A 24,069-nucleotide genomic window follows, 5' to 3' on the forward strand; every position below is an offset into this window, starting at 1 on the left:
TCTCAGTTTAAAACACTTCAGGTATACCTTCATATCACATTGACCAATGCCAGTTAAATTCCCTGGAACAAATGTAAATTAACTTTAAAGACTTACGGTACTTGATGCACAACATTTTTATTTTGTTTGCCATTATTAGTCATTATCACAGCTTGGTCACTATCCATTCATTACAGACACATTTCTAACAACTTTCCCATTTAATAATACAGTTTAAACTTGTTGATCCACCATCTGGGCAAGCCATGCTCTCATTTACCCACAATGCCTGTGGCGGAGGCGGGACTATTTCCACTTCTATATAATCCAGCGTCCTTTTTATGGCAGTGTGTTCAAATCTTCAGATGTGGTGCTCTGTTTTCTGGATCAACACTGCACTGGATGAAAAACTGGTCAGTTTTCCATTTAAAGAGTAACTGTAACCTAGGATTGAACTTCATCCCAATCAGTGGCTGATGCCCTCTTTCCCATGAGAAATCTGTACCTTGTCTCGAATGTAAGGGGGGGAGGGGGGGTTAAACCCCTCCCACAGTGTGATGTCAGGACCTAGGTCCTGGCAGTTTCCTGTCTGTGCACCTTGTTGCATTGTGGGAGTTAACAGCTGTTTCCAACTTTATGTATATCTAAAACAAAAAACGCCAACCTTTCAGCCTATCACATTGTTAGGGGGTGTAGTTATATATACAGTTGGATGCGAAAGTTTGGTCAACCTTGTTAATCGTCGTTTTTCTGTATAAATCGTTGGTTGTTACCATAAAAAATGTCAGTTAAATATATCATTATAGGACACACACAGTGATATTTGAGAAGTGAAATAAAGTTTATTGGATTTACAGAAAGTGCGCAATAATTGTTTAAAGGGACTCCGAGCAGTGCAGAAACTATGGAAAGATGCATATCATTTTAAAGCTCTCTTTCTCCTCTTTCCAATGATATATAAACTGCCGCCCTATGCCTTTTAGTTTTCGCTATTTTCGTGATTGAAATTGCCGCGGCCGCGATTTCAATCGCGAAAATATAGAAAACTAAAAGGCGTAGGGCGACGATTTAGGTGTCGCCAGAAAGAGGAGAAAGAGAGTTACATTGTATTACACAGGCCGACTTTCTGCTGAATGGAGCTGCTGACACTGGGGAAAGTGTCGTCCTGTGTAATACAAGTAACTATGGAAAGATGGATATCATTTTAAAGCTCTCTTTCTCCTCTTTCTGGTGACACCTAAATCGTCGCTCTACGCCTTTTAGTTTTCTTTATTTTCGCGATTGAAATCGCGGCCGCGGCAATTTCAATCGTGAAAATAGCGAAAACTAAAAGGCGTAGGGCGGCGGTTTATATATCAATGGAAAGAGGAGAAAGAGAGCTTTAAAATGATACGCATCTTTCCATAGTTTCTGCACTGCTCGGAGTCCCTTTAAATAAGATTAGGCAGGTGCATACATTTGGACACTGTTGTCATTTTATTGATTCCAAAACCTTTAGAACTAATTATTGGAAATCGAATTGGCTTGGTAAGCTCAGTGACCCCTGACCTAAATACACAGGTAAATCCAATTTGAATGTCTCTGAAGAGTAGCAACAAGGGGGTCTCAAAACAACTCTCAGATGACCTGAAGACAAAGATTGTTCACCGTCATGGTTTAGTGGAAGGATACAGAAAGCTGTCTCAGAGATTTCAGCTGTCTGTTTCCACAGTTAGGAACATATTGAGGAAATGGAAGACCACAGGCTCAGTTCAAGTTAAGGCTTGAAGTGGCAGACCAAGAAAAATCTTGGATAGACAGAAGCGACGAATGGTGAAAACAGAGTCAACCCACAGACCAGCACCAAAGACCTACAACATCATCTTGCTGCAGATGGAGTCACTGTGCATCGTTCAACCATTCGGCGCACTTTACTCAAGGAGATGCTGTATGTGAGAGTGATGCAGAGGAAGCCTTTTCTCCACCCACAGCACAAACAGAGCCGCTTGAGGTATGCTAAAGCATATTTGGACAAGCCAGCTACATTTCTGAAACTAAAATTGAGTTATTTGGGCATAACAAGGGGGCGTTATGCATGGAGGAATAAGAACACAGCATTCCAAGAAAAACACCTGCTACCTACAGTAAAATATGGTGATGGAACCATCATACTGTGTGGCCAGTGCAGGGACTTGGAATCTTGTCAGAATTAAGGGGCGCATGGATTCCACTCAGTGTCAGCAGATTCTGGAGACCAATGTCCAGGAATCAGTGACAAAGCTGAAGCTGCGCCGGGGCTGGATCTTTCAACAAGACAACGACCCTAAACACTGCTCAAAATTTACTAAGGCATTCATGCAGAGGAACAAGTACAACGTTCTGGAATGGCCATTTCAGTCCCCAGACCTGAATATAAATCTGTGGTGTGAGTTAGAGAGCTGTCCATGCTCGGAAGCCATCAAACCTGAATGACATACAGATGTTTCGTAAAGAGGAAAGTACCTTCAACCCGAATCCAGACTCTCATTGGAACCTACAGGAAGCGTTTAGAGGCTGTAATTTCTGCAAAAGGAGGATCAACTAAATATTGATGTAATTTCTTTTTTGTAGTGCCCAAATGTATGCACCCGATTAACAAGGTTGCACAAATTTTCGCATCCCACTGTCTTATGCAGTTGTGCTGTTTTTTTTATGTATGCCAGTAGTAAAGGCTGGTGCATGCAGGCTGATTGTGGATCAAACAACATGAACAAATTACATGGCGAATATCAATCATTTCTTGATCTCTCTTCTATTTTTTTTTTTTACTTTTCTCACTTTGCAATAAAGTACAGTGTGCTAAGACCAGCTCTGTGGTGCCCCCTCCTACAGCTGTCACTCCAGGCATCTGCCTGAATTGCCTATGCCTAAAAACAGCCCTGAGTGCCAGAATAGTGTGCCAATCAGTATGGAAAGATGCTTTTACTTCTGGGGATGTTACATTTTAACAACCCCTCCCTGCAAAATTGTCATGGGGCCCCCTGGGATCCAGGATAAGATGATGCAAAAACAGTTTGCACTTTGCAAATTATGATCTATTCCACAAAATATGCATTAAACAAAACAAGAAGCCTGCAATGGGGCCTAAATCAGCCACGAAAGTCCAATGTGGTGGCTGAAATGGTTCCCTACGTGGAGTAGATGCTGGTCATGAAGGAGGAGCGATACTCTGAGGTTAGTTTATAATAAACGTTATTTGTGGTGTGCGCTCTGATGGCCATCAGTCCGTGGTACCCGTCCACAAAGGACCCCTCCTCTGTGGTATGTTCCACGGTAAGCGTGTACAAAGGGGAGGCCTTCAAGAGGCGCACTGTGCTCATCCAGGACCTCCCCAAGGCCACGGCCTGCAGCTGGAAGGACACATCCTGCCCCACCCCCTGGAAGAGCTTCAGCATGTCCTGCACCAGTGGGTCAGTGTAGCCTTTATCCAGCTGCTCCGGGGGCCACCGGGGGGCGATAGTCACTGCAGGAAAAATGTCATTGATGCTGCTGATGAAGTCTTCTCCTCTGATGTATCCTGGTGTGCTGAAGCTACCATAAGATACCTCCATGGAGATCCACACTGGAAGGTAGAGATACTTCTCATCGTTCAGCTTCTTCAGCAGATGCAAGGTGGCATTGAGAGCAGCCTGGTCCTTGGGTTTGATGTAGACACCCCACGGGGTGGCAGCAGAGGATACGACCTTCAGAACGTCCTCCAGCGGGAGAGATGTGCCAGAGATGACCGCCAGGCCGTAAGAGGAACCCACAGAATGGACTTCAGCGGGGATGGAGAGCATCCCGAAGCTGCCTGCAACACACACAGCTCCATAAATATACATCGTGTTACAGTAACATACAATAACATTTGTAAAGCACTTTGCTCCCATAGGACTCAAAGTGCATAGATATGTCACAGATCAATACAAGGTTGCAGGTTGTTAGGGAATAATCAGGTGTTCATAAATGCCAGACTAAACTGGTGGCTTTTCAGATGGGACTTAAATGCTTCCAGGGATGGAGATATCCTGATTGGGTGTGTCAGGGAGTTCCAAAGTGTAGGGGCAGCATGACAGAAGACTCTTGCTGCAAAGGTTTTGAGGTGGACTCGGGGTGACCAAGTTAATTAGATCCATTTGATCTAAGTTTGTGGAAGGTGTGATGCTTTCATTAATCCTTAATTAATCCTTAATTGACTTTTTGACATTCTAATCTTTGCACAATCTGGGCCCTTGAAATATATGATCTCCATCTACTCATCCAAAATCCTTATACCCGGCTAAGGCTCAGTGTGGTGGGAGAGAAAACAGTGGAGGTGTGAAGGAAGTTCTCTGTAGATGGTCAGGGAGACGCTAATATAATACCACATTCCATGCAAGTTTAATTCCAATTGTTTACAGGAAGTAAATCTGATTGATTCAGGCATCAGTTTCCATTCAATTTGCAAAAGCTTTATTTTACTTTTTACCTGATCTAAGTGCCTTTGCCTAACTGCATTAACTGTGCAGTGCCAGTGGGATTGGGAGGAGTCTTGCAGCAGCTACATCACCTGGAGGGAGAGTAGTAATTAACGCCACCGGGAACTTGTGAAGCAGCAGGATAAGCCATACCGGCTGTATCCTGCGCCCAAGTATCCTGCGGCCAATTCATATGTATGCACTGACAGGCGGTGAATTCACCGCCTGTCAGCTGCCCGTGGATAAGAGGCCTTAATATGGAGTTTCATCGCCCTTTAATATGTGTCTGTGTGCTTGTTTTAGGAGGTAAAGTTTCTTCCTCCAAGTCTCGCCAGGACTGGAGATACAGTATATGGTCAATGTCTCCAGTGGGGATAGTTAGAGGAGGAGACTGGTGAAATATTAAAATCAGGTGACCAGTGTCTGCACCTTTTGGAGTTGTGGTAGTGATTTATGGAGAGAATTATTTTGATTGGATGCTGACTGTCTGACCGTGAATTGTGCAGGTCGGCATCCAGCCAGCGAATTCTCGGCCTACAGAAAACCTGCTACTGTTCAAAACACGATAAAAGATTCACCTCCATTGTGTTATCTGCAGACTCTGGTCTGTTTCTTACTGAATTTGGGCATTGTTAGCCCCCAAGGCCCACTGTCATCAACTGCACCCCCCCGACCTCCCCGTCCTGTGCGTGCCCCTTGTCCTGTTCTTCCCGTTTCTGTGCTGTGCTTGTGGGGGGGTACAGGACCAGTGCACCACTGCTCACCCCCGTGGAAGCAGGGTGGCCTCGGACTGGGTTTTGTGACTGCTGTGGTTTACATGTTTGGCGGTTTCACTGCATTCATGCGCCAGCCCACTTCCCGTCCCTTACTTCCTAGTGTTCTAGACTTTGTAGCCTTGCCTCAAATCCGGCCATGACTATCTGCCTACATTTTCTAATGACCGCTGTCACCGAAATCACAAAACATGAAAAATGACACCGGCTCTTACAAAGACCGCAATAAAACAAGAAGAAAACCCAGACAGCGGCTCCAACCCTCTCCCAGCTCGACTGAAGTGTATAAAGCCCATTTTCTATAACATTCACTATCACAGCAGACTGCAGGGACATTAGTAGCTCATATGAAGACCCCCCCCCTCCTTACTCTGCAGAAGGCTTCGTAGGGTGGAGAGGTCTCCTCCAGCATCAAACCATTTCACCAGGATTCCATCATTGTCTTCTGGGTGAAAGTACATCCGCAGGCTGCCCCCCGAGTAGAACAACTTCCTCCTGTTTGGATTCACTGAATAAAGAAGGCAGATGTGTAGAGTTATGTTGTTAATCCATGGCGGAGAACATGTTCAACTTTGTGAGACTTTTATTCACACCCCCTCCACACCACCAGTCACTCCCCCACCACATCTCCAGTAGTCACACCCACACCACTTCCAGTCACACCCCCACCTCCAGCAGTCACACCCTCACCACACCTCCAGTAGTCACACCCACACCACTTCCAGTCACACCCCCACCTCCAGCAGTCACACCCTCACCACACCTCTAATCACAACCCCAACCAGCAGTCACACCCTCACCACACCTCCAGTCACACCCCCACCTCCAGCAGTCACACCCTCACCACTCCTCCAGTCACACCCCCACCTCCAGCAGTCACACCCACACCACATCCAGTCACAACCCCACCTCCAGCAGTCACACCCACACCACACCTCCAGTCACACCCCCACCTCCAGCAGTCACACCCTCACCACACCTCCAGTCACACCCCCACCTCCAGCAGTCACACCCTCACCACACCACCAGTCACACCCCCACCTCCAGCTGTCACACCCACACCACATCCAGTCACAACCCCACCTCCAGCAGTCACACCCTCACCACACCTCCAGTCACACCCGCACCTCCAGCAGTCACACCCTCACCTCTAGCAGTCACACCCTCACCTCTAGCAGTCACACCCTCACCACACCTCCAGTCACACCCCCACCTCCAGCAGTCACACCCACACCACATCCAGTCACACCCCCACCTCCAGCAGTCACACCCACACCACACCTCCAGTCACACCCCCACCTCTAGCAGTCACACCCTCACCACACCTCCAGTCACACCCCCACCTCCAGCAGTCACACCCTCACCACACCACCAGTCACACCCTCACCACACCCCCAGTCACACCCCCACCTCCAGCTGTCACACCCACACCACATCCAGTCACAACCCCACCTCCAGCAGTCACACCCTCACCACACCTCCAGTCACACCCCCACCTCCAACAGTCACACTCTCACCTCTAGCAGTCACACCCTTACCACACCTCCAGTCACACCCCCACCTCCAGCAGTCACACCCCTACCACACTTCCAGTCGCCCCCACCTCCAGCAGTCACACCCACACCACAAGTCACACCCTCACCACACCTCCAGTCACACCCCCACCTCCAGCATACCCTCACCACACCTCCAGTCACACCCCCACCTCTAACAGTCACACCCACACCACATCCAGTCACACCCCCACCTCCAGCAGTCACACCCACACCACACCTCCAGTCACACCCCTACCACACTTCCAGTCACACCCACATCTCCAGTCACACACCCACCACAACTCCAGTCACACCTCCTCCTCCAGTCACACCCCCAGGACGAAAAGGATCCATTGCAGACTGACGAGTATGCACAGACCCTATTAATAACGTAGGATTAGTGAACATGCCCGTTTCTCCGATGCGTGTTATTTTTAAGCTAGTGGCATTGGTGCCTTAATATAGCCATACATTACTCAATTTTCCATGGAGTGATTAAGGACAGATCCGAGCAAAAAAAACCCCGAAAAACAAAAAAACAAGATGTACTTACCTGCGGCTTCCTCCAGCCCCTGGCAGCCTATATATCCCTCGTCGCAGCTCCAGTGTCCCGGGATCCCCTCCGTTGCAGATGCGGACCTCGCCAGGACAGCATCTACTGTGCCTGTGTGCTATTTGTGATCGCGCTCAAGTAACCTGGAGCGTTCTGCGTAGGTGCAGTAGAGCTGCGCCTGCGCAGAACGCTCCCGGCTATGGCACAGGCACAGTATATGCAGACCTGGCGAGGTCAGCATCTGCCATGGAGGGGACCCAGGACACCGGAGCTGCCGTGAGGGACAGATAGACTGCCAGGGGCTGGAGGAAGCACCGGGTAAGTAGATCCTTTTTTTTTTTTTTTTTTTTTTTTTTTTTTAAGCTCGGATGTGTCCTTAAGCAATTGAATTCATTGGGGAATTAAACACAGTGCTGTTGATTGAAAGTCGACCGACTAGTGGCCCACACACAATGCAATCAAGATCCTATATGATTCTCGATGTGCCTACATGCCCAAAAACAGCAGAATGGAACATAATTGATCTGTTAAAATGATTGAATCGATTTGTCGATCATACAGGAAATTCGAGTAATGTGTGGCCACCTTTAGCAGGGGAGCTGTGAAGATCGGCCTCCAGCCAGCAGCGAGCTCTCAGCGTACAGAAAACCCGCAAACGCTCTGAACATAGCAGAAGATTCGCCACCATCGTGTCATCTGCAGACTCTGGACTGATACTTACTCACTATCTGCTTGAATTCTGATAACAAGGGCTCGTAAATGTCGTAATAGATCTTGTCAGGATCGCTGTTATCTCGAATGAATAGCAGGTCGTCCAGGGTCAGCGGGTCTGAGCTGCCCTGCCATAGGGTGAGGCTGTACCTGCGGAGGGAGCATGAAACAAGCCAGGTTATTACAGTAATCCACATCATCTGATATATAGGTTATTACAGGCACGGCCATGGCTGGTTTATTCAGTGGCGAGAGTTAAAGTGGACCTGAACTTTTGCACAGAAGGATAACAGAGGAATGCACCCTGTGTGTATTTAGAGAATTTAGCCTGTCAAATTCCCCATCATCTGTGACTAATAACCACATTAATTTGATCTCTCAGCTGCGACAGCTGGGTGCCTCAGCAGAGCTAATTTGTAAACACAGGATGTTACCACTATGTCTGCTTCCATGAAAGCAGGAAGTAGACACACTGCAGATTTATTGCAAGATTTGTATCAGCTGTAATAAAGAAATGTTTTTCTGTAAAGGTTATAATGCTGTTGTGTATCTTTTAGAGCAGAGAGGAAGTTCTGAGTTTAGGTCCCCTTTAATATGGGCAGTTACCCAGGATTCCACCACATTTGAGGTGACCATTAACAATACAATCTTAATTGTACAATCTCACCACTTCTATGTTATATAAGAGACTACCTAAAGTTTTAGTACCCAACAAGGGAATGGGGCTTTCTGTTTGGTACTCTGTAGTGCTACAGAATAGACTCAGACGCAGATCTGTGAGCAGGGCTGGTCATGTGACTGCAAGTTCTTTTTTTAAATTCAATGTACTTGAAGATACTTTTCAATTATTGTTTCTATTTAAAGAGGACCTGTAGTGAAAATGGGGGAAAATAAATCAATAAATTGCAAAGAGAGAAGTTAAAAAATACAAGAGAGATCAAGGAATGATCGATATTCGCCTTGTAATTTGTTCATGTTGTTTGATTCACAATCAGCCTGCATGTCATCTTTACTACTGGCAGACATGAAAAGAACAGACAGCACCAACTGCCAATATCTATAACCACACCCCCTAATAATGCGATAGGCTAAAAGGTTGTTTTTTCATAGATATACATATGCACAGAGGGAGATACTGGTTGCTTGGCAGTTGGAAACAGCTGTTATTTCCCACAATGCAACAAGGCTCCCAGACAGGAAACTGTGAGGACTTAAAGGGGAACTACAGCAAAACTGTAAAATTTAAAATATGTGCAAACCTATACAAATAAGAAGTACATTTTTTTCCAGAGTAAAATGAGCCATAAATTACTTTTCTCTTATGTTGCTGTCACTTACAGTAGGCAGTAGAAATCTGACAGAAGTAACAGGTTTTGGACTAGTCCATCTCTTCACAGGGGATTCTCAGCAAGGCTTTTATTCTTTATAAAGATATTCCTGAAAAATGATTTAAACAATGATGCTGGCCAGCTTCCCTGCTTCCTACACAGTTTTTGGGCAGTTGGACAGAGCAACTGCCATTCACTAAGGGCTTTTAAAAATAAATATATCCCTGAGAATCCCCTATAAAGAGATGCACTAGTCCAAAACCTGTCACTTCTGTCAGATTTCTACTACCTACTGTAAGTGACAGCAACATAGGAGAAAAGTAATTTATGGCTCATTTTACTCTACAAAAAAAATGTACTTTTTATTTGTATATGTTTGCACATATTTTCCATTTTCCATTTTTTCGCTGTAGTGCCCCTTTAAGACATGACATCACACTGTGGGAGGAGGTTTCACTACAATTTCAGCCATACATCCACCCCCCGATTCCCGCACTGCTGCGGAATTTGGGCCGGATCCGCAGTTTCCCCGCAAGCAAATCACGTGAGGAAACTCTGCCATAGAGGATAATGCTGCCGCCGTCCTAATCGCTTGCCTTAGTGATTGGGCCGACATTGTAGCATTTTTTCGTGCAGGAGGCAGCGAGTCCCATAGCCGTGCATGACACGGCTTCCCAGGATTCAGCTGTGTCCTCGCACAGGAAGGAAGTTCCGCCGCGCGTCTCGCAGGACGCACGGTGGATAGTGGAAACGGGCCCTAAAGATTTCTTGTAAAAACAAAAAAGGGGGTATCGGCTACTGATTGGAATGAAGTTCAATCCTTGGTTACATCACAGTCAGCAGACACAGGGTAGCCATCAGGCTACACTCCCTCCTGGAGCCCCCCCCCCCCCTTATATAAGGCAACTGCGTCGGCCATTATCTCACTTGGTGTTGCTGCAGTAGTGAGACAGGGAAAGCTTAGTTAGGCTCTTGTAGCTATCTCCTACCTGATACTTATTGAAAAGCACCACAAAAAGAGCTCTTTTCAGAGCTAGTGTTCTTGTGAAGTTTTTTTTTTTTTTGTGTATGTGCCACTGACACTGCATTATACAGCCCTGTGTGTCGCAGCTGGCCCTTGCTAATTGCTATACTGTTCAAGGCCCAGCACATTCAGTGTTATATAATACCAGTCACTGCATAACTGTTCACTGGACCTGTGTGTATGACAGCTGCACATTGTATTGTGTAATACCAGTCCGTGCATACCTGTAACTGCACTTGTGACCGCACATTGTATTATATACCAGCAGTCACTGCATACCTTTTACTGCACCTGTGTGACCGCACATTGTTCTACCAGCAGCAGCAGTCACTGCAACCTGTTCACTGCACCTGTGTAACGGCACATTGTTATACCCGCAGTCACTGCAACCTGTTCACTGCACCTGTGTAACCGCACATTGTTGTACCAGCAATCACCTTTTCACTGCACCTGTGTAACCGCACATTGTTGTACCAGCAGTCACTGCAACCTTTTCACTGCACCTGTGTAACTGCACATTGTATTATGATCAGCTAGACACTCAGTCACTGTTGTTCTGTCATTCAGCTACCTCAGCCCGACCATATGGGCTTGAAAACCGCCATGGCTTGCACTCTCGCCATGGTGCGCACCAGTCCAGCATGGCTGTCACTACACAAACTTAAAATCCAGCTTTCCCCCTGGGACTTTTGGCGTGTATCCCACTCCGCCATGCCCCCCTACAGGTGTTGGACCCATTGAAACATCTTTTCCATCACTTTAGTGACCACAATTAATGTTTGTAGTTTTGAAGGTTCGCCTGCCCATTGAAGTCTATGGCGGTTCGAAAGTTCACATGCTCGCAAACTTTTTTTGCGTGTTAAGAGTTCGAGGTTCGCAAACCGAAATCGGAGGTTCGCGACAACTCTAATTCTGAGTTAAAGGACCACTATCAAAAAAATGTTCTTCTTATAAACATGTATTTAAATTTAAAACATTTTTTCCAGAGTAAAATAAATAAATATATAAATATATATATATATATATATATATATATATATATATATATATATATATATATATAAAATGTATGTATGTATGTATGTATGTATGTACAGTATGTGTGTGTGTGTGTGTATGTATGTGTGTATGTGCCGCGGTCACTCAAATGCCTTGACCGATTTGAATGAAACTTGGTAGACCAATCCCTTACTACCTGGGATGATATGTTCTGGGGGTCTCGCGTCTCCCCTGCACACCTGGGCGGAGCTACAAACAGCCAATCAGATTTCACCCATTCATGTCAATGGAAAAAATTTAAAAGGCTGCCATTCTCACAGTGATCTAGCCAGAGTCCCCACACTTGACACAGTTGGTCACTTGGTGACCAAGGTTACAAATCCAGGAAAAGTGGGCGGAGCATAAAAACAGCCAATCAAAATTCAGCCATTCATTTTAAATGGGAAAATGTAAACTGCAGCCATTTTTACACAGTTACTTGCAGGGTTTTCAAACTTGCCACACTTGGTCACAGGGTGAAAAAGTTTAAGATTCAGGAAAGTGGGTGGAGCCTACAACAGTCAATCAAAATTCACCTATTGATTTTAAAGGGGAATATTTAAACTGCTGCCATTCTTACACTGTTAATGGCAGAGGCTTCAAACTTGCTACAGTCGGTCATTGGGTAACTGGGGTCCACAAACAGCCAATCAGATTTCCTTGGTAGAAAAACTGCTTCCATTCACACATTACTGGGAAAATATGAACTGCAACCATTCTATACCGTTAATGGCAGGGTTCTCAAACTTTGCACAGTTGGTCACTGGGTGAATGAGATTAAGATTTTGGAAAGTGGGTGGATCCTACAACAGCCAATAAAAATTAACTTTTAATTTTCAAAGGGAATATTTAAACTGCTACCATTCTTATACTGTTAATAGCAGATGCCTCAAACCTGGTACAGTTGGTCACAGGGTGACTGGGGTTTAAATTCAGAAAGGGGGTGGAGCCACAAACAGCCAATCAGATATACAAAGAATTGATACCAAGGACCCCAAAGCTGATAAACTTGGTAATTGAGTGACTGTGTGTCAAGGTTAGAAAAAGTGGGCGGCGCCAGAAACATAATTTTTTACATGGCAGGGTTCCCAAACTTGACACAATTGGCCACTGGGTGACTGGGATTATTATTCAGAAATGTGGGTGGAGCCTACAACAGCCAATCAAAATTCACCTATTGATTTTCAAGGGGAATATTTACATTGCTACCGTACCATTCTTACACTGTTAATGGCATGGGCCTCAAACCTGATACAGTCAGTAATTGGGTGACTGGGGTCCAAATTCACTAGAGGGGTGGAGCCACAAACAGCCAATCAGATTTGTTAGATTGATTTCAGCCATTCTGTTATTGGCAGGGTTCTCAAACTTGGCACAGTTGGCCACTGGGTGACTCGGATTAATATTCAGGAAAGTGGGTGGAGTGTACAGCAGCCAATAAAAATGTACCTTTTGATTTTCAAGGGGAATATTTACATTGCTGCCATTTGTGCACTGTTAATGGCACAAATTATTATTCAGATAAGTGGGTGGAGACTAAAAAAGCCAATCAAAATTCACCTGTTGATTTTCAAGGGGAATATTAAAATTGCTGCCATTCTTGAACTGTTAATGGCACTAGCCTCAAACCTGGTACAGTTGGTCATTGGGTCACTGGGGTTCAAATTCAGAAAAGGGGACCGAGCCACAAACAGCCAATCAGATGTGTTTCATTTCACCGGGAAAATACAAATTATTGATGCCAAGGACCCAAAGCTCACAAACATGGTCATTGAGTGACTGTGTGTCCAGGTTACAAAAAGTGGGCGGAGCCAAAAAAAATTCACATGGAAAATATAAACTGCAGCCATTCTTACACCGTTAATGGCAGGATCATTACCTGGGAATATGTAAACTGCAGCCCTTCTTCACTGTTAATGGCAGGGATCTCAAAGTTTGCCCAGATGGTCACTGGGTGACTGAGATTAATATTCAGGGAAGTGGGTGGAGTCTATAATAGCCAATCAAAATTCTCCTGTTGATTTTCAAGGGGAATATTTAAATTACTGCCATTTTTACACTGGTAATAGCAGATGCCTCAAACCTGCTGCAGTTGGTCATTAGGTGACTGGGGTTCAAATGCTGGAGAGGGGCAGAGCCACAAACAGCCAATCTGATTTGTTTAATTTCTATGGGAATATACAAATTATTGATGCCAAAGACCACAAAGCTCACAAATTTAGTCATTGAGTGTTTGTGCGTTAGGGTTAGAAAAAGTGGGTGGAGCCAAAACCAGTCAAATACATACACAGGCAATTCCGGGTCATCAGTGGGTGGAGGCAAATACAAATTTCACTGGAAAAATGTAAACTGCAGCCATTCTTACACTGTTAATGGTAGGGATCTCAAACTTGGCACAGTTGGTCACTGGGTGACTGGGTTTAATATTCACTAAAGTGGGTGGAGCCTACAAAAGTGAATCCAACTTCACCTATTGCTTCTCAAGGGGAATATTTCATTGCTGCCATTCTTGCACTGTTAATGGCACAAGCCTCAAACCTGGTACAGTTATGGGTGACTGGGGTTCAAATTCAGAAAAGCGGGTGGAGCCACAAACAGCCAATCAGATTTTTTTCATTTCAATGCAAATTATTGATGCCAAAGACCGCAAAGCTCACAAACTTGGTCATTGAGTAATTGTGTGTTAGGGTTAAAAAAAAGTGGGCGGAGCCAACGCCAGCCAAATACATACCCGGGCAATGCCGAGCAATCAGCTAGTGCTTCATAAATTACTCTTCTCCTATGTTGCTGTCACTTACAGCTGGCAGATAAAATCTGAGAGGTCTGACAGGTTTTGGACTAGTCTATCTCCTCACAGCGATTTTCAGTATTTCCTTTAATCTTTACTAAAGCATCCCCTGGAAAGCATCTATATAAGGATGCTGGCCAGCTTCCCTACTAGCTTAACCACTATCTTGGCAAATGAACTGAGCAACTGCCAACTCAGTAAGTGCTTTTGAAAATAAAGAAAACCCTGAGAATCCCCATGAAGAGATGGAATATTCCAGAACCTGTCAGATCTATCACATTTTAAATGCTTGTTGTAAGTGACAGAAACATAGGAGAAAAGTAATTTATAGTGCATTTTACTTAGGAACAAATATAACTTTGTCTACATATCATACACATGCATTTAAAATGTTTCGCTATAGTGAATCTGAATGTCCAACAAACACCAGACATGGTTTGATCCGACTTTAAAGACTCGAGGTTGTTACCGGTCAGATTTCTGCAGAAGCCAATCAAAATGAGGCCAGGCGGCACGGGTGAGGACTGCTCGGGCTGGGAAGGTGATCCTCTGAGGCAGGTCCTTCACCAGATCATACATCTTCTCCATCATCTCTCTGGTATAAGTTCTGTTGGAGATAATCGGGGGCAGGTATAGCGTTACCCAGCCTGGAGAAATGGTGATAGCTGGAAACTTATCTTTGATTAGACTCAGGAACCTGCAGAAACAGACCAGAAGATCTGGAGTTATTTCATTAAAAAAATTGTCAAAAGTTCCACCAGATACCTGGACACTTCCTCAGAAACTTACTGTGTTGCATTGACTCCCAGCTCATGGTTTACATTGGGTCCTGCCACAATGTCCGCGTTTAACCAAACCGGCCGGTCGATATTCACCTGTGAAGACTTCTTCAGCAGTATATCCAGTGAAGGACCAACCACTTCAATGGTTTTGAAGTCCAACTTGATGCCTGTGGAGGAAGAAGGTCGATGATGCTGACTAAAAGATGTTCCAGTTCGAATTAACGATTGTAATGAAGGGTTCATGTAATATCATGCAAGGATTCCTAGCAGGATTTATTGAATGTTCCTACAAGCTACTGTAGGATGGGAATATACTACATACAGGCCACAACTTTGTGGCAATTTCTTTTTTTTAAAGTAAGTTCCAGTTGGAGGTGCCGTATCAATACATTTCAGTATTAAAAGAAAAAAGGTGTTCACAGACAGACTTCATAAGCAGTTCTAGAAGTAGACCTGAACTATACTGAATGCAAATCAGATATTCTAGAAAAACTTTCCATCTTTAGAAATTCCAGTTTCTTGGGACTTATAAGGTCTATAGTCATACTATACATTGACAGAACAGATTATGTGTAACCTGACCTCAGCAGGGCTGGATTTGTTCTTTCCAGCGCCCAAGGCCTTCTGCCACCAACCGCCACCCACCCACCCACTCAATAGAATTCTGTCCAACATCCTAAAGGCTCGTTTCCATATACGTGCTTTCAGCTGCGCTTATGGGAACGCGACCACAGGGACATCAGAGAGTGCATAGACTGCACTGTCTGCTGTTTTTCATACATGCGTTACGATTCATCACTGAACCACAGTGCATGGTTGTCTGCATTTCGGGGCAATTGCTCCCGCGATCCCATTCAGTATAATGAATGGGATTGCAAGGTCCGCCCCCCAGGGAGTCACATGCAAAGCAGAGCTGCGCGCCTCTGCATTGCAAATGGAAACAAGCCCTGACTAGAGATCACTGGTTTGCAGGAGGAGCCGTCTATTTAAGTGGCAAATCGATCTTTCGATCACTTTTATAGAAAGTTGATCAGAAAAACGATCAGAAATCAGATCGGACCTCTCAGTAATAATCTATTCGGCCCGTCTATCTGATGGAAAATTACATGGTGTGTACTGGGCATAAGTAGTGAAATAGCAGAGCAGCGTTCATTTCCGTCTCTGTTCTCCTGTAATCACAGACCTGTTGCTCAGCTTTTAAAAGGCAACAATATTTACTGATGGCTAACGTGTTACAAATACTCTGTTGCAGAAATGCCTTTAAAATTACCCAGCGGGGGGGGGAGTTTAGGGGGGCACCTTATCACTTCCTTTTTAGGATGTAGGTGTCCATGGGAGAGAGAGGAGAAGGAAAGGCTCGAATCATTTGTATTCCTGTTAATGTAAACCTTACCAAATCAGAAATTCTTCTCCACAACCCTGGGACTAAACTGAAGCTTGCATGGTGCTGGATCATCAGGAGATAGCACTGTCTCATCGCACACCAGGAAGTAAGGAAGATGTGCAGAGCTCTGGAGTTCAAGCAGTGTGTGCAGCAAAGTAGGGCGGCTTCGGAGCAGGAGAGATGATTTGTTTTGACATGCAGCTTTTTATCTCTCCCCAAGTGCAGCTCCCAGTGAGGCCGCCCAAGGGGATCAGATCCCTAGTATGTAAGCAGCCTTAGGCTCAACACACACCATACAATCTTGCAGGGGCGTATCTGGGTATGATTGCGCCTATGGCAAACACTGAAATTTGCGCCCCTTGCCCCCCCCCCCCCCCCCCCCCGGACATTAGACTATGACTATGGTATGATTAGATTGTGAGCTCCTCTGAGGTCAGTCAGTGACATGGCTATGTACTCTGTAAAGTGCTGCAGAAGATGTCAGTGCTATAAATACATAATAATAATATGGTAGGACATTAGACCGACTATGGTAGGATTAGATTGTGAGCTCCTCTGAGGACAAGCAGTGACATGACTATGTACTCTGTAATGTGCTGCAGAAGATGTCAGTGCTATATAAATACATAATAATAATATGGTAGGACATTACACTATGACTATGGTAGGATTAGATTGTGAGCTCCTCTGAGGACAAGCAGTGACATGACTATGTACTCTGTAATGTGCTGCAGATGATGTCAGTGCTATATAAATACATAATAATAATATGGTAGGACATTAGACTATGACTATGGTAGGATTAGATTGTGAGCTCCTCTGAGGACAGTCAGTGACAGGACTATGTACTCTGTAATGTGCTGCAGATGATGTCAGTGCTATATAAATACATAATAATAATATGGCAGGACATTACACTATGACTATGGTAGGATTAGATTGTGAGCTCCTCTGAGGACCGTCAGTGACATGACTATGTACTCTGTAATGTGCTGCAGGAGATATCAGTGCTATATAAATACATAATAATAATATGGTAGGACATTAGACTATGACTATGGTAGGATTAGATTGTGAGCTCCTCTGCTATATCTGCTAGATTCAATCTGATCGTGGGAATCGATTCCATGGTGTTCCTGATCAATCACTTGTGGCCGATTTTCAGTTAATCGTTCAGGAAATTGGACCATTTGTGGCCGCCTTAAAGAAAGATTTTAAGAGAATGTAATGTTGCCAGTTACTTTCCTGGGGCCTTTTCTAGCCCCCTGAAGTCCTTCTGGTCCCTGGTTATCATTTCGCCCTGCTCCATTCAGCCACCCTGCCCCTACAAAAGCTGTATGTGCGACCCTGTGCCACGTGCCTCCTCCATCGCGCTCCCATGGCTGGAAGCATTATGCGCTTGCGCTGTAAGAAAAATTGCTACTGCAAATGCATACAACACTTCCAGCCATGGGAGCGTGATCGAAGTGGTGGGGGCAAGGCATGTGTCGTGACTGGTGGACTCTGCCAGCTTTCAGAGGGGGACAGTGGCAGTCTGGCAGATCTGAGCACTGCAAAATGACACCGAGGGCACAGGACTTCAAGGGGCTGGAAGAAGCCCCAGGTAAGATAAACTAGCCAGATTTATTTCACTTAAAATTCCTTTTACAGGGAGAAGCAATAGATAGAAAGAGGAAGGGGGAAGGATAAGAGAAGCAGAGGGGGAAATGGAGGAGAGTGAGACATGTGGCAAAGGCAGAGGGTGGACACAACAGAGAGGGCAAAACAGAGAGGAGATAAAAACACACTAGAGAGAAGAAGGGTGGGAGGTGGTAGTGAAACAGAAGGGACAGACTGGGAGTTTAACCTTCACTGGTCCCGTTTGTTAGGGACATGTATAGCACACCACCAACATAGTTCACTGAGCAGGGCAGACCCACAGAGACAGGAAAGCACATGGCATGTAAGAGAGGAGAGAACAGTAAAGCCAAGTAATTAAATCCTCTTATCTAAATTGTAGGAGCTGCCTCTCTCTGTTCAGGGAACTTCACATACTTCGGCTATCAGTACTGTCAGCTCAGAGCCCTCATCCTCTCATTCAGCTCAGTGCTTCAGATTTGCCCTATGTGGGAACTATAGGAAAAGCAGTGGCCACGGGCTTCTTTCAGAAGAGATCCCTCTCTGACTGTCTCTGCCTAAGCACTCACTCGCTGACGCTGTCTGACTGTGTCACTCCACTCCAGCCCCTGCAGCTACACAGGCTCTTCTCCACTCCAGCCCCTGCAGCTACACAGGCTCTTCTCCTCTCCAGCCCCCATCAGCCCCAGCGGCAGCAGCAGGGCTCCACGCACCCAATCAGGAGGGGATCAGGGTGCAAGAAGAGCAGACGTAGCCGGGAAAAAAACAAGTAGCAGGAAATTTAATGGGACCCAGCACTGACATCTCTCCCACGCTGCCTGCTAAATCTTCTACACCTTGCGAAGGAGCCAGGAGGTGTTTGGACCTGGGAGGGAGGCTTTGAGGTGGTCCACTTATGCGCCCCCTGGGAGGTGAGTGACAAAGGGCGCCTATAGCAGGAGCCCCATGTGCACCCCTCTAGATCCGCCTCTGCAATCTTGGTTGTTCAATCTTACCACTTTCATGTAGTATAAGAGCTTATCCTATCAATTATTCAAGGTATTTTCAATCTGTTGGCCCTTATATTACATAGATTTGGTAAATCTGTACAACCAAGATTGTATGGTGTGTGTTGAGCTTTAGGCTTGATTCACAATAGGTCGGCTGTCTGATCTTTTTCTGGTCGCAGATGGCGGGGAACCAATGGACATGCAAAACAGACTCAGTGGAGAATCCATTGTTTTTACGGTTGCTGGATGCGATGCTAACCATCCAATAGAATAGCACACACCTTGTCCCGGGCGCACTGGATCACCAAGGTGGCACAACATATCAAGGGCTTAATGACAGGTTATGGGCCCTTGCAAAAAACTTTGCTGAGGCCGTCTACATTCACACCCCCTTGGTGACCCCCACCAAGTATCTGCGATCATATCAAAGTGCAACCAACATGACCCCCCTAACATATAAGTGTGGCCTTATGACACCCTCTCTGGAGTGGGGGTCAAGTTAGAGGGTAAGAATTTTGGGTGCCCCACAGCCCCTCCTATTGATAGGGCCATGAATTGTAAGCGGATAAGCTACCTCTCCGGCTGCAACTGGCATCACCTTACTACATACATTACATACCGTACATTACTAGTACTGCTGAATTCAATAAACCCAAAACTATTCTCATGTGTTTGTCCAACAAATACATAATACATAGAAGTGGTTGGTGGGTAATACCTCTCTTGGATTGCAGCACAGAGTCCAGCCAGTCCTGCAGGGTGTTGTCGCTGTACACGGCCGGCGGATGAGCCATGATAGGAATGTTTGTCTGATTGGCTGTCCCGTGTCCATGCAGATTGACATCAGCTTCCAGGACCATGACACCACCTGCAGGGGTATAAATACCAGTTATACACAGAGTGCCCATAACTCTGCCCCCTCTCCAGTGCAGGGTCTAGGGCAGGGCTGTCAAACTCAATTATTTAAGGGCACAAATCTACACCATAGTCTACGTCATGGGCCAAATTGTTTGTTAAGATTTAACATTTATTGTCCCCAACTAAAGAATTACAGATTACCCAGCATGCTCATGGTGAACCAGAACTCCTAGGAGTGTGCAAGGGGGCTACAGAGGACCAAAAAGCCCTCTTACTAAAATGTTATGCGAAACAAAAGTTTGTCTTCTTAAAACAGAAGCTATGTGCGATTATTCAGGTTGGAGCGAGCATATGTCTCCCACGATGCATCACTGCTGAATATGCAAATCATCCTTTGATGTCCCTGTAAGCTAGCCACACCTCCAGATCCGCTGGAATGCAACGATGTGTCAGCTTGTTAAATATATAGAGCCACTGTACTCCAACATGCATACAGACTGTTTCGGATTGGTTGGTCCTCATCAGTGCATGGCATGGATTAATATGGCTCTATGGGGTAGGATTTGAAACACTCAGAGTTACAGATTACCAGCAAGCTCATGGTGAACCAGAGCTCCTTGGAGTGTGCAGTTGGCTGATGGTGTAATGGTTAAGGGCTCTGCCTCTGACACAGGAGACCAGGGTTCGAATCTTGGCTCTGCCTGTTCAGTAAGCCAGCACTAATTCAGTAGGAGACCTTTGGCAAGTCTCCCTTACACTGCTACTGCCAATAGAGCGCGCCCTAGTGGCTGCTACTCTGCTCTGGCGCTTTGAGTCCGCAAGGAGAAAAGCGCAATATAAATGTTATTTGTCTTGTCTTGTGTCTTGTAAGTGGCTACAAAGGACCAAAACTGTTAATCTGTTTACTTTGTTTTAAGAAGGCAAATGTTTGTTTTGTCTCAAACGAAGTAATTAAATTATAGTGATCATGGAGAGTAGCGCAGAGTAGCAGTTTAATATTTACCTGCTCATGTGCTGTTTTACCTGCTCCAGTCCTCTCATCTTCCCAACAGCCACATGCTCTATCGCAGGGGTCTCAAACTCGCAGCCCGCGGGCCATTTGCGGCCCTCGATACAATATTTTGTGGCCCTCGCCGGCAAAAGCTTCCTTATAGTTCGCTTCAGTGCTCCCAAGTAATCCGCCGCATCGCCGCTAAACGAGGGCTGCAGAGCCCCCAAATCGCCCGGGGGGCAATCCGCTGGCATTTCCTGGAAGGGGCAGAGCTTTCAGCTTCAGTGCTGCCCCTCCTGACGTCAATCGCCGCACGGATCGCCGCCTCTACCCGTCCCTCTCTGTGAAGGAAGAGTGAGAGGGGCGGGCAGAGGCGGCGATGCGCCGCGATTGTGAACTTCCTTATGCGGCCCAGCCTCATCCTGACTTTGCCACCTGCGGCCCCCCAGGTAAATTGAGTTTGAGACCCCTGCTCTATCGGATGCAGATGGGGAGGAAGTATACAGTGTGCAGCTGCCAGGCAGAACAGAAGAGACATGATGCATCACTGGAGCAGGTTAATGTTACACTTCTCCGCTGTGCTACTCTGCAATGTTGGGGGAGGTGAGACGGTGTGTAGGTCATTTACGTAGAGAAGGATGATGAACTGGCACTGCTACAAAGCTGCTTTATTATCCAAATTCAACACATGTATAAATCAACTCATAGTATTATACAGTAGTGGTGAAATAGAGCTATTGCACATACCATTACAGGTGAGAGTAGTAATATCGGTGCGGTGGGTGCTGGCTGGTGGAGCCCGTCGGGCGCCTCTGTAACTTTGCTTACAAATTGTGTTTACCCCTGGTGGAGGGGATTTGGCCCCTTTTTTCCTATCTACAGAGAGCGACGTCTTAATCCTAAGTCAGGACAGGTCTAATCTCCCCACCTGCCTGTACAGTGGTTACCCGGAAGGTAACCCAGATTTGTGAGTATCAGTCTTACAATTACACCCTCACCCCAACTATCCAGTACATACTACACCATATCGGGCTCTCGGTGTCACCCTCTCTTATATTATGTCCATTGTAGTCTAGGGCCAATTTTTAGGTACTCAGATGCTTTTACTCTGGACTTTAGTCTGACTCCGCTGGCTGCATGCTTGTTGTACGTGTGAGACTAAAGCAAAAAGCTCAGCATGACAACCGCAACTGTGGCATTGTCTATAAGGGAATGAAAATGGCAGCCTCCATAGTCCTCTCCCTTCAGGTAGCGTTTAATGAGATCCACACACAAAAAAAGGGAAGGTCTACACTGCTAGAAGCTTTACAGAGTGGAACAAATTCTATATCAGCCCCTCTGGCTGGAGAGAACTTTATTCAGTCACAGGAAGAAGCTTCTTATGTAACAGAGAGAGGGTAGCTGGGCTTCCTGGCGGCTCTGACTGTTCTCTGTGAACTGTGAGTAAAGTGTAAGCGCATCGCACAGGATCACCTTACCACAGCGCTTTATCCATTGTGTAGCCATGTAACCGAGAGACCACGAGAGGGCGGAGCCCAGGCCCAGAGCCTGAGGCAGCTGTGACGCTAAAGGACGACTCCACCTCCTACACCCCCTCCCTCCTCCTCCCCTCCGTCACAGGACAGCTCTAGGTAGTACATAATCTAACCAGAGAGTAGTAGACTGAAAAGTGATGGCTGCCACAGGTGTGCATGGAACTGAGTGTGGATTGGAAAATAACAGGGAAATAACAGGTCGGTGGAAGCAGAAATCACCTGAGCAGAATCAGAACTTGGCACTACGCAAATCATATGCAGAAAGTTGACGATTAACTCTAACCAATTGTTCTAAACAGATCACTCATGTCCCCCGCAGTACCAGGGGAGGACTGGCCAGGGGGGAAAGGGGGAGATTTCCCCCCAGGCTGCCTCTCATTTAATGATTTAGGGCTGGTACAGTGCCTGTTGCATTCAGGTTTTTGTATAAGGCAATGTGAAACATTAGGCTGGCTGAGAGAAATAAAGGTGCAATTACGGAGCAATTAGAGGATGGGTAAGCTGGTAAATGTTCACAGCAAGATGCAGAGCAGAGGCTTGCCTACAGGGTCCATAGAACAAAACCTCTGTCTCTGTGTGTGTGTGTGTGAGGGGGGGGGGGGGATCTTGGGGAATTAATATGGCCATACATCTGTTGTCTCAGCGATCAACCAACTGTTTTGATAATTACTATCGGATTGGGTGAAAATCGGTGCAGCAACAAGCATGCCCAATTGACCATTTTTACTGATTTTGGTCGGAAATTGGTTGAGTCTGAGATGCTGGGAAATCTCAGGCCGATGTGGTTGATTTGGTGCGCAGCGGTAACGACGTGCGATAATCACGAACGCCGGACACAATGGAAACCCTTTGCTGTCATCCCTCCAAATGTATTATGTGACCCCCGGTGCCTGTGCAGTTATACTTTACCTGTCACACTGCCCTGAAAGTGTCCTTGCTGTATTTCCACATGGGCGCCTCACATGACTACCAGCATGTAGCACGTGGTGTGCGTGTATGATGTCATTTGGGCTGGGGTTGCCATGGAAACGGGCCTCTAGTTGGTGTTTTCCCCCCAGGCTGAAAGGTCCCAGTCCTCCCCTGCGCAGTACTTACTTTTACATTCACCGTGCAGGGCGGGGGGGATCTGTTCATGCTGTGTCTTGGGGGGGGGGGGGAGCAGGGCGGAGGGGTCTCAGCCTCCTGCAAAGGAGGTGACCCATCCGGGCAGTGGCATAGCTAAGAAGCTCTGGGCCCCACTGCAAGTTTTACACAACTCCCCCCCATACATAACAATTATACCGTGTGCCAAAACCTGCCAAGGACAACCACAGTGTCAGAGGTGAAAGAAAGAGATGGGGGAAGTTTCTGTGAAGCTTCTAAAAAATAAACACACACCAGAAATTCAACTTACTGTCTAAAGCCTCCTGCATCTCGCTCTTGTTGTTGGCTGCATGAGCCCAGGTGACCAGTAATCCATCCTTGGATGAGATCTCTCCAACGGACACAAGATAATCCAGCATGTCCCCTCCAGTGTCGAATGAAGGCTTGGAGTCTCCTAGGAAGACCAAGAGAGTTACATCCAGCTATGATATATACCTTCTAATAGCTAAACTGTTTGCCATCTATGGGAGAGCCAACCAGGTCCTTCTGAACTCTATTCATAGCATCACCCATCCATCTGTCCTATAATCAAAGGATAAACTACCAGATCCAGAGGTTCTATATTCACAGGATTACCTACCGCATCC

General features: G+C 46.1%; 1 protein-coding gene across 1 annotated transcript in view; it reads right to left on the bottom strand.

Annotated features, from left to right (window-relative positions):
• Positions 1 to 1,410: 1,410 nt before the first annotated feature.
• Positions 1,411 to 24,069, bottom strand: part of FAM151A (family with sequence similarity 151 member A) — a 31,308-nt gene continuing 8,649 nt past the window's right edge. Inside the window, exons 2-8 of the mRNA XM_068239011.1 lie at positions 23,733 to 23,876; positions 19,674 to 19,823; positions 14,973 to 15,132; positions 14,653 to 14,880; positions 8,016 to 8,155; positions 5,577 to 5,714; positions 1,411 to 3,787 (exon numbers count right to left, since the gene is read on the bottom strand). Coding sequence (XP_068095112.1) covers positions 3,126 to 3,787; positions 5,577 to 5,714; positions 8,016 to 8,155; positions 14,653 to 14,880; positions 14,973 to 15,132; positions 19,674 to 19,823; positions 23,733 to 23,876 — 1,622 coding nt within the window. The 3' untranslated portion in view covers positions 1,411 to 3,125. The remainder of the gene's footprint in view (positions 3,788 to 5,576; positions 5,715 to 8,015; positions 8,156 to 14,652; positions 14,881 to 14,972; positions 15,133 to 19,673; positions 19,824 to 23,732; positions 23,877 to 24,069) is intronic.

This window comes from Hyperolius riggenbachi, chromosome 6 (genome assembly GCF_040937935.1).
Source record: "Hyperolius riggenbachi isolate aHypRig1 chromosome 6, aHypRig1.pri, whole genome shotgun sequence".
Lineage (NCBI taxonomy): Eukaryota > Metazoa > Chordata > Amphibia > Anura > Hyperoliidae > Hyperolius > Hyperolius riggenbachi.